General features: G+C 47.8%; 1 protein-coding gene across 1 annotated transcript in view; it reads right to left on the bottom strand.

The window, feature by feature from the left end:
• Positions 1 to 1,995: 1,995 nt before the first annotated feature.
• The window catches only part of RNF165 (ring finger protein 165), a gene marked incomplete at its 5' end in the record, with an annotated part of 18,921 nt that continues 9,588 nt past the window's right edge, over positions 1,996 to 11,328 (bottom strand). The window contains 5 exons of the mRNA XM_019531811.1: positions 1,996 to 2,618; positions 4,866 to 4,972; positions 6,393 to 6,488; positions 7,285 to 7,389; positions 9,443 to 9,572. Coding sequence (XP_019387356.1) covers positions 2,501 to 2,618; positions 4,866 to 4,972; positions 6,393 to 6,488; positions 7,285 to 7,389; positions 9,443 to 9,572 — 556 coding nt within the window. The remainder of the gene's footprint in view (positions 2,619 to 4,865; positions 4,973 to 6,392; positions 6,489 to 7,284; positions 7,390 to 9,442; positions 9,573 to 11,328) is intronic.

Here is an 11,328-nt window from a genome sequence, read left to right on the forward strand (position 1 = left end):
TGGTTCAAAATAAATGGTTTTAAACGGCATCTTCTTTGCCTGCCATCAGAAGGGTTCGGCTTTCCTTCCTTCCCATACCTCTGCCTGTACCTAGCAAGACGGGTGAAGCAATGGTGCCCCTGGGTGAACTGGCTGAAGACGGCATTACAACGAACTGGAGGGCATTTGCTGTGCAAAGGAAGCAGTCACTCACCCTGGGTCTCACCATTAACACTATTCGAGCTGGAAAAAAGATATCCTGGGCATCTGGGAGCTCTGCATTTTTCAATTACAGCTCACAGGAATTTGGTGATCTCTCAAACTGTAATTTATGTTCATCTCCACTTACAGAACAGCTCTTGGCTCTTACGACAAGAAATCAGCTCTTGCGGACAAGAAATCACCTTCCATTTTTACATCCTTATATACAAGCTCCTGATTAAAAATCCCGCCCCCCCCCCCCAAAAAAAAACAAACCACAAACCTTTAGTTACTTTGCAGCTCCCCTACGACATAAAAACGATTAAAAACCTGGCGGTCTTGGTTGTTGATTCCAACCCTCCAGGGCAGCGTGAGATAGAGGAGACTGGGTAGAGTCAACATGCACTTAATTCAGCATCTCTCGTGGCAAGTAACCAAATATTTATTCTGGAGGGAATGTGGATCAGGAAAGCTCCATTACTTGGGAGCTTCGCTGATTGAGTCCACCTTTTATTTTTCTCACTAATATAATAGAGCCTGACACATTCGTATCCATTTCATTTTAGTAATCGCTCTGTACATACTTGCATGCCTGTGTGCGCACAGGTACATATATTTACATATTTTCAAAATTCAGCGTAGCTCCTAAACTCTGATCAACTGAAATTCCCTTCCTCGACTGAAATCCCATTCCTGGTCCTAAGTGAAATAGGACCGAATCAGCCTGGTTATTTTTTCCCCCCCATCTGTAATCAAAACAACTAAAGATTTTGTTCCCCCTAGCACCAGCCAAAAAATGGGCTTTTTTTAAAAAAAGACTTCAGAATTCCACCTGAGCTGTAATCTCCTCTGCTATTCTTTCTCTCTGCTGCTTTTGCTCGTAAGTCACAAAGCAAGGAACAGAAGAAAAGAATTTGGTACGTGATGTAACCTGATCAAACCCCCTCCCCCCCCCGGGATCCTGAAAAGAAGGTGAGATGGAAACACAGCTCAGTGGGGCTTAATGAGATCATCGGAAATCTCCTAGCCTGCCATCCAAAGAGGGCCATGAGATTAGGAGTTTCACAGTAAGCTAGTGGGGTCTGATTTTCTCCATTCTGAATGCCTTGTCTTTAGCATGAGAACGGCTTTTGTGCCCGTGAGAGGAGGAGGAATGCAATGCGTATCTCGTCACATTCCCAGCTAATTGTTCTCCAAAGCACAACTGCAGGGTCTAGCTCCTAAGACCAGCTTAGTAAATGCTCTTTGGCTAATAGGCAAACAATAGATTTTTCACCGCGAGCCTGGTGTCAGGTTAACGCCTGATGTCCACCCCCACTGGGGGATCCTGGGCCTCATCTGGAAAAAAACCCAAAGAGTACCCACAGTTGCCATGAAAGTCAACCATCCTGACTGAATACAGGGGCTGGGGCAAATGTAGCGGAGAGCGGCAGCATGAGAAAGCACAACATTAAGGCATCCCGCAGCCTTTGCCGGATACCAAGGTACGCAGTTCAGATACAGAAGAAGGATCCCAGGATCGTGCCCCATGAAAAGCATCCAGCAACAGCAGATAAGCAAGAACAAAGCTTCTCGCTCTCGTTTCCATTTCGTTCCAATTTATTGTTTTGTTTTTTTCTGAGGCTTCTCTGAATTTGCAACACGCTGTAAACACGGCAAAAGCAAAGAAATGCGGCCGAGGCGAAGAGCACCATCCTTCTAACTGTAAACAGGATTTTGCTTTTTCACCTCTTCTTTTTTTGTTTTTCCTAAAGATGGGAAGATTTGACTTGTGGCTCCCTGCCCTGCCCCCTCCACCCTCCCCACCCCCCTGCAATGCTTTAATCAGGCACCAAAATAAGGAATCTATGAAAAAATATTTGGTGCAAATTAGGTTAACAGCGACATGTCCACCACAAGATGACTAGGGCATCAAACACAACATTTCTTAAGCTAACATGCTCCAGCTGCCATCCATAGAAATAGCTAAAGAACCCCTAACATGTTTCTACTTAGTCAAGAGGTATATATACAATCCTCATGAGATGCAGGATTGACAAGCCAGACTACCACAAACTAGTTCCTTCATGTTCAATACTAAATCTTCTGCAGCACAGGGCCTTCAAGCTCTGGGAATGCCAGCTCCCATGCATTGGGCCAATATGGCTGTTAGGATACTCTCCTACCCCTAGATTTTGTACCACCAACTCCTCCTCCTCCTCCTCGCTAATGTGCTTGCAGACTTCTCCTCTAAATCAAATGGCTCAGAAGGCAAAATTTTGCTGCAAGGGTTTATGGCCGTACGACCTGGTAAGGAAAATGGTGCATCCAGCTGGTTCTTTCAGCTGTCGGAGCCAAGCTGTGTTTCAATGTCCACTCTGCAGATTGGGCACTTCTTGCTGGTGGCTAGCCACTGATCCACACACACTTGGTGAAAGAGATGCATACAGGGTAAACGCCTGCAAGAGAAGAATCACACGCCTGTTAGGGCCATGCACGGATGCACTTCAAGGAGGCTGGAAGGGAAAAAAAAGGCAACGAGAAAAACCTCGAGGGAGACGTAGACACTGACCCAGTAACCTACAGGCAGGGACGAGAGAGTCGCGCATGCTGCGCTCAGCGTATTTCACAGATTCGTGGATTTGAAGGTGAGAAGGGACCGTGATGATTGTCTGATCTGACGTCAGGCATAGCACAGACCATTGCATCTCAGCCAGTGGCTCTTGTATCATATCCACAGCTTCTATTTGAGCAATTACATCTCTGCCGAAAGGCAGCCAGGCTGGATTTAAAGACATCGAGGGACAGAATAATCCACTGCCTCTCAGGATATGGCGTTCCCATAGCTAATTACCCTCACTGCCGACATGCTGGCCTCTCTATTTTTTGCAGTTCAGTATAGTTAAATTTGTCCATCCCGATCTGCCTGAATGCAGCTGACATCTTACACCGTCTTTGTGAGGACAGTCAGCTCTGTGCACTTCAGTGTACTTCACAACCACCCAGTCAACATAAATAAAGAGAAAATGGAGCCAAAAAAAAAAGGAGTGAAGGGCCAAGGCTCCTTGCCTGAGCTAATCTATGGTGGATCACTGGGATGTCTTCCTCCGTGAGCTTGCTGAGGGTTCAAAGTCATCCCAAAAGACAAGGCAAGAGAAAGGGAGGAGGCAGAGCTGAGCGCCCACGGTGGCGCATAGCCTGATCTGGATTCACCCAAGGAAGCAAGCTACCCCCTTGTCAAGGGCAAATCAGTATAAACTGGCTGGGAATAAAGGAAGGCTGAAAAGCAGGGGAAAAAGGAATAGCCTCCCAAATGGGGAAACCACCAAAGCAGTTTCAGGAGTGGGCTCACTCAGTTTAAGAAAAGGATGCTATGATACAGGTGCTTGAAATAGCAGGTGCTGGACTCCATGACCCAGGAGGCCTCTTCCAGTTGTATGTTCCTAGTCAAAGTATCTCCTCGCAGATGAGACACAATCCTGTCCTGAGCTCCACTTGTACTGGCCTCCCCAGCAAGGCCTGCAGCTAAAGCATATGATTATACAGAAGCGGGGCTGGAAGGGACCTCCAGAGGTCATCTAGTCCAGCCCTCTACTCAAGGCAGGACCATGCCTCTCCAAACCGGCCTATACAAATCCATAAGCTAAACTCACTGCAAAACTGCCATTAAAACAACACCAAACCTTAGTTTGGCATCACTGTCCCAAAGCCACAAAGGGCTAGCCTGTCAGAGCCCGGACTCCTGGCTCCCACCAGCTGAGTAAACCCACCAAAGCTCGTGCTCTTCACACATGGGTATAAAACTGCTAGGAGAAGGGCTATGGGCCCGACCTCCTCAGTCATTACACTGTGTGTCTGAACCTTGGCTCCAGTCCCACTTAAGTGAACACTGATAGCATTGCTTTTGCTGTGATACAAGACAGGACCTCAGTGAGAAAGGTTGGCCGGAGTCATCTTGTTACAGCTTGGGTCGTGCTCCTCAGCCGCCTGTCTGCAGCGGCAGCTAGAACTTAATGAATGAGAGGTCACTAGCAAACAGAGCCAAATGGCCAAAAAAGGGTCGTAACCCAACCTTGAATTTCAGGCGCGCAGTTTGAAACCCTAGCTCTCATCCTGTGCACTTGGGCACAGCGGCCTCAAAGCTGGACTAAGAAAGAACCTGAAGCAAAACCCTAGACCCGACCCCCTGAACTTGAACCTCAGGTCTTCCCATGGCCACTCCCGTCAGAATGGGTCGACTTCAATCCTTATACACAAACCAGCCCCAAATCAGAGACCTGCCTCCAACTCAGAAACCTATTTTGTTCTGAATTTTGGCATCCAGCAACATAACCGAACGCTGCACAAATGTTCCTCTGTGCTAAAGTCTTCAGCGCTGAGGGACCTTAGACAAGAAGACAGAAACCAGAGGCCGCTGCTGAGGGAAAAACAACCCTTTGCCCCCAGCCTCCCACCCCGCTGCACTCTTTATCCACACTTTATAAAGTGCGTTTTGAGACAGTCCTAATCAAGCTGAGCTTTCTGCAGACAAACTGCACCCTGCATGCTCAGAGAGTTCACCAGAACAGGAGCTTTGACAGCCCTGTCTTGGAAGCAGACCCACGCAGCGGTGAATGATTTCCAATAAATAAAATACAAACCAAGCAGAAAATGAATGGAGAGAGGCAGAGGGGGAGAGCCGGAGCTCTCAGTGGGAATGATTATACCTCACATCTTCTCCATCTTCAAGCATAGACAGACAGATTGTGCATTTTTCATCGGTATCCGACTCCTCCCCGTCCTCCTTCTCAGCTTTGCCTTCCTGTGGTCTTCTCTGTGACAAGGTTAAAGACATAATTTAATTACAAAAGGAGAGCTGACGACTCTCTAATGCTCTCGAAAGCCTCCTGAGTTGGAGGAACGCGAATAATAAGCGCTTCATTGTCAACTGAATAGACCCACCAGGTCAGGGAAGTCTGCCCAGCCAAAAACCTACAGAGGGAAGGATGCCAGGTCCTATTAATGTTCTGACTGTCAAAATGTACCGGGAGAGGAGAGGCAGAGAGAATAAATGTCAGCAGAGAAGCCAGGAAGCCATTTCCTCCCGAGTCCTGTGATTAATGTCACAATGATTATTAAGTCTCCGCAGTCTCTTGAGCATTTTGGGACCTGTAATTATGTGCAAGGGGCTGGATTCAAACCTCAGGTACACCGTGATTCCTACTGGCTTCCATAAACACCGCCTTATCTAATCCAGGCATCATTTGTCCCTGTAGGCACCTGCATATGTGTGCCTGAATTTCTAGGGTTGTGGGGTTTTTTTCTTGCAGACTTCATAACTGCAATCGTCTTTACAGGAGAGCTCAGAATCCCCCGGAGCGAACTGCACATGACCCGATGCCTCACTTAAAAAACACCTCGCCACCTCCATTCTCCCAGAGTCGCAATTGCTATCGCTAACGTGACAGGGCTGACAGCCCCGTGCCCCTGATGCTAGACACTGTACAGATCTATAGGAAGAGAAAGGGTGTTTAATAGAGCCCACGGTCAGCAAGGGCACAAATTGGTCCAGGATTTTTTTCCCAACGGTTTGCCTCAGCTTCTAGGTTTAGAAACTTTCCCTTTCCTGAGTGAGGGTGGCATAAATCCAGTTCAGCATTCAAAATCATATGCCCTCCTCTCACACCAGTGTAAAGTGAGGCGACCAGGTTTCACGAAAAGAAGTCGAGGAAGAGAGTTATCTTTCACGGACAGGAGAGTACAAGCTTCCCCCTGCACTCCAGGAATGGAGCTTGGACTCATGGGAGTGGGTTTGTACATGGTTTGCACACCGCATAACTTTTTGGGTTTAACTTGTGGGTACTAATACTTGAATAAAAACGAGTGCTGTTGCAAGCATGTGCACGGGTCATGCTGAGAGAAAGCTGCATTGGCCGAGCGGGAAAATCTGGCTTGCAGATTTGAGCCTAGAAGTCAGAAAGCCACCATCAGACCACCCTGGCCTGTTAGCCTAGGCTTGCCGCTGTGTGTTATCATCCTCCAAATGAGAGGTGGCCTCTGGATTTTAAATTCCTCCCCAAATCTGGGGATGTTTGGATTTGAAGCTCTGGGCTCCAGTCTACCCTGTCACATGCACACTGTCCTATCTAACAAGGGTGGCCCCATGTCTCTAGCTGCTGCACTGTCTTCCTGAGGCAGGGTGAGCCAGGACTGCTTGAGGAGCCGCCTGGAGACGCTGGCGGTCCAGCCCTCACCTTTTTGTACTTGTGTGGGAAGGTGAACCTCTCGATGGTGTTCTGCACAGCTCCCCGGCTCACGCTGCCCAGTCTGTCCTCCAGCTGCAGCAGCTCCTGAAACACAAAGCACCAGCCAGTCACGCACCCATCTCGCCGACACCAACCAGCCTCTCGGGCAAGAGGCGGCACCCACAAGATGGGAGGTAGGGCTGTAAATCAGGGAAAAAGCCGGGGGGGGGACAAGAGCAGCGCTCCTAAGTGTTCATCCCAGTGGCTAAGTGATTAAGGCACCTGTCTGGGAGCCCAAAGACCCGGGTGCTAGGCTGCCCTCCAACTAAGAGGTTGGCTGCAACCATCACCGCACAAACAGGCATTAACCAGGCCCCTCTCCAGTGCTCCTGTCACGGTGGATCGCCGCTCATTGCTTTCCATGGCCGTTGGACAGCATGGATGGAGAGCAGCGCAGTGGGACCGTTTCTGATGTCTGGGAGCGAGACCTCATTATTCCAAATTAATAATTAAAATAGCTTTTCTAATAGGGCACAAGGCCTTTCCTAGATTCACACCACCGCCCAGCAGCACAACGGTGGACGTTGCAACACCGGCTGCATGAAAACATGCCCGATAAGCTATAACTCCTGCCTGCTGTCTGTGGGGAAGCAGCTCTCGTGGGCCAACACCCACAAGTCTGATCCTAAACCCGCTGATGACATTAGGCATCTTTCCATAGACTTCAAATGGACTTCAGCTCCAACTACAACTGCACGCGTGTAGCACTCGGGCCTTATCCCGCACGGCCCTGGTACTCTGCTGCAGCCCAGCTGTGCTCCAGAGAGGAGCTGTAACAATTTACATTACAACATTTGCAGGTTCCTGGGGTTAACAACCACTTAAGTCAGAAGGTACGTACTTCATAGCTCTCCCTCACGGCAGATGTGTGCCTGTTCGGATTTAGTCCCTGAAGAGCAAGTAGCTGAAGCTGAGGATAAGGGTAGTTTCTGATTTCATGGACAACCTGTGCAGGATAGGGAAGAAAAATCATCTCAGCACCTCTGCTCCTCTGACTGCCTTGACTTCAAATAAAACCATTTTTTAAAAAGTACAAAACTTAAAGGGCAGCCTAATAACTAGCTTTTAGCCTCCAAAATGAAGATTTCTCTAAAAACAAAGAAATAATAGGACTTTAATAAGTCCTATTAATAAATATGAATCATAGTTATTTTTATTTCAGTTCAATTATTTGTAATAGTGTGTCTGTGGTCTCTGCAGCGTTGCCAACTCAAAGGCTTCAGACATTGCCAGACTGACTTAAGAAATAGGAGGCTTTTTTTTTCAGAAATACATTTATGGTTCTCCTTGTTTTTTCTCTGATCTTCTAAGTGTTTCTGAAACTTTTGAGTCATTTTTCAATTTCTCTGCAACCACAAAGTGTAGAGAGTTGCCTTTTTTTTAAGGAAAGCTAAGATTCTCACATGTTCACCTGACTCCAGGACCTGAGGGCTTTAAGAAAAGCACCAAAGGTTGTCAGACTTGCCATAAAACTGCCGTGGGTTAGCAATGCTTATGTGGGTCAACCCAGAATCCAGTGTTCTCCGAATGGGAGCAAACCCGTCAATGAAGTGACCAGGCTTTGTTCATGGACCAGGCTGACTAAAGTACAAAAAGTTGAGAGGCAATGCTGACATTTCCAAAACTGCTCAGAGGATTGTGGACACCCAAATCCCATTAGCATCTCAGTGGGTGTGTCTACACAAGATGGTTTTTGTGCAGTTGACTGATTAACTGCAATAAATGTCTCGATGTCTGCCCGTGCCCTGATAAGGGTGCCTGAAACTAATATATTCCACAGCAGGCTAGGACTTGGAAATACAAGGCTTACTCTGCTGTGGAGGTGTTTTGTGCACAGCAGCACACGTGCAGAGACTGACAGGACTGGCTGGGGCTAGCTCAGAAGCACCCTCGTGCCCCAGCCAGCCCCGCCACACCACCTCGAGCCTGGCTGGACCAGCTCCAGGCTGGCAGGATGACCCCCCGGACCCCTGCCAGCCAGGGCTGCTTCAGCCTGGTTCAATGTGCTGCACTCTGGGCGCACGTGTAAACTGCACACCCGGGAGCTTTCCCAGGAGCAATTAACTGAGGAGCAATAAGCTTTGTGGTTTATTGCTTCATGTTAATGGCTTATGTCAACGCACCCAGTTTGAGCTTTCCTCTTGAAATGACCCCTATACCAATGTAGTGTCGGGCCTCTCCCCTACAGTTGCAAAAATCAGAACACGTCCAAAGGCAAATGCTCTTTTTTTTTAAATGCAAAAATTTGGAGGGAAATGTCTGAAATAATTATATTTGACCTCAGGGGAAACTGTGTCAATAGTGAAGAGTGAGTTGGGATTTTTTTTGTTGAGTTTTAACCGTTTGCAGTGATGCTTTGTGAAAACCCCCAGTTTACTCAGGTGCCCATTTAAATGAAAACAGGAAGAGGCGGTCAAGGATCCTTCTGAGTGAAAAGAGGGTCAGTGGACCCGATTCTTATGTATGAGGAGTCCTATTTACGGCCCTATAAATTGGTTAAATTACATTTAAATCCCCTGTAAGGCTCTTTTACGGCATGCAAGTAGTGGAAATACGAATAAAGATCAGTGACTCAAAGTGTGCTCTCAGTTAAAACAAGGGGGGATCTGCAGTAACAACATCCACTTCAGCAGAGTTAACCTGGATTGACATTCGTTCACCTGAGAGCTGAATTTGCTTCGATGCCTAATAGCATGAGCCGGATCTTTCCCATTCTGTCTAGAACGTGTAGGCCAGCTTATCAGCTGGTGTAAAGTGATGTAGCTCCATTAGAGATAACAGACCAAACCCATCTTCAGCTAGTACGCATCCTTCCTTGTAACGTTTCCTACCCCATGAGTATAACAACGCAACATTATCTTTTCAGACAGACTCCCTCCCACGGACAGAGATAAGTAGGACTCTTGGAAGACAGGTGATGGAAAGATAGCAGCCTTTATTTTGGCTTCCTTCTAGTAGACAATGCACAAAACATTTCCCAGCAAAAGCATTTCACTCACCATCTGCGCTGAGGATGTGTTCCTAGGGAAATGGTGCATTCTAGGTGTAGCTAGGTAATGCTGATAGGGTTGAGGAACTGTCCTAACCTGGAACTGGGCATGAGTCAGGCCAGCGTCAACACTGAGATCCCTGCAAGCACAAGAACAGGCATATAACAATAATCTCACCTTTTTGCAATGCATCCCTTTATTTCCCCGCTACCGTTCCATTCATAATCCATACCACACTCCAGAAGCAAAAGGGCACAGCGCGTTAGCTCTAACTTTTAGCTACTCCGATTCAAATCCAGCTTAACGCCATTGATTCAGTTATTTCTGATTTACGTCAGTGCAGCAGGGTTTACAGAGATCAAGGGGGCCCGGATTGGCCCTCTGCCCTCTCCTCGCCAACATGTAAGAGCTCTGCTCTGCTTTTGTTTTGCTAAATAACTGCACCGTTCTTTGCTGGGTAGCACAAACCTGAGTTCGACTGGCTTCATAACTGGATGAGTGACAAATCTGTAGCTCTGCTAAGACTGAACCAGCTGGGTTAGCGCAGGGCAGCATCTATCCTTATGCCAGTGTAAATGTGGAGTAACTCCACTGGTTACCTCCGGCAGCAGGAGGCTGGACTCTGGGAGCCCTGTGCTCCTATTAATTAGATCACAAAAACCCCACAAAAAAAAATAAATTTGCATCTACTTATTCCTGCCTAGAACCCCTCTAATCGAACAGATGCTTTTCTGTCTTCCAGAAAGACACCTAAGTCTTGATTTGAAGACTTGGGAGATGCAGAATCCACCACCGCTCTCAAAAGAGGAGGCTGCAAACTTACTGCATTGCATTTCTGATGCATCTGCCCAGCAGAAATTAATTATCGTTCTGTACCACATCCCCTCTGTACTGACGCGGGCACAAGCCAGTGAGCTGCAACATGCTGGCAAGCCCCATCCCCATGGGTCTGAGTTGGAGGGAGGAGAGCGAGGACAGTATCTCCATCTATAATCCAATTTACCGATCCCTTGTCTCTCCAGAGAGAGCAATCTCTTCACAAATAAATGCTGAATGCCGTTCGTTTCCCCCTAATTACAAAAGCAGGCACTATAATAAACATTGTCTTAGCATTTACCAAAGCAAAGCTCATTAGAACAGAGAAATTGCCATTCATTTCATCTTCAAAACTTCTTTCCCCTGAAGCAGAGGAAGGCAGCAGCTAGCACTGCGGTTTGTTATGAACCGTCAAACATTTCTCCAAGTGGCTCTTGCTCAGCAGTGGATGACAGACACAAGGAAACAATACCTGGCAGCATGGGCCCCCAAGCAGCGTGGGCACTGGAGCACATCAACCCCTTCTCCAGCCTAGACCTCACCTCCCTCTGTTGTCTGAGGCCTTCTGTTATATGTGAGCTCCTATGGAGAAAGGGCCAAAAACAGGCCCAGTGGAAAGCAATAAAGGGGTAAGGGGAGGGGGCTTCCAGCTGAGAAGAGATTCGAAAGCCATTGCATGAAAAGAAGAAGACTAGGAACTAAAGGGTAGCTGTATGGCCTGGTGGATCGGGCCCTGCGGTGGGACTCAGGAGACCTGGTTTCTATTCCTTGCTCTATCCCTGAAATATTGTGTGGCCTTGGGGCAAGTCACTTCAGCTCTGCTTTGCCTCCCGGTCTTAAGGTGCTCTGGGAACACATCTACATGACAGCAACAGCTGTGCCCAACATGTGGACAACCAGGCACGTACGAGACAGCTTTTGCTTCCAGAGATTATTATAAAAGCTTTCTCTCGTGCGTGGATGACCTCTACCTGACTCAAGAAGTCTATAGGCCAACGAGAGGCAAAGCACTGCTTGACCTGGTACTGGCTACGGGGGACGACCTAATCAGCGACCTAGTGATTGATGGGAAGTTGGGT

Source organism: Crocodylus porosus, unplaced genomic scaffold (assembly GCF_001723895.1).
Source record: "Crocodylus porosus isolate Cpor-Errol unplaced genomic scaffold, CroPor_comp1, whole genome shotgun sequence".
NCBI lineage: Eukaryota > Metazoa > Chordata > Crocodylia > Crocodylidae > Crocodylus > Crocodylus porosus.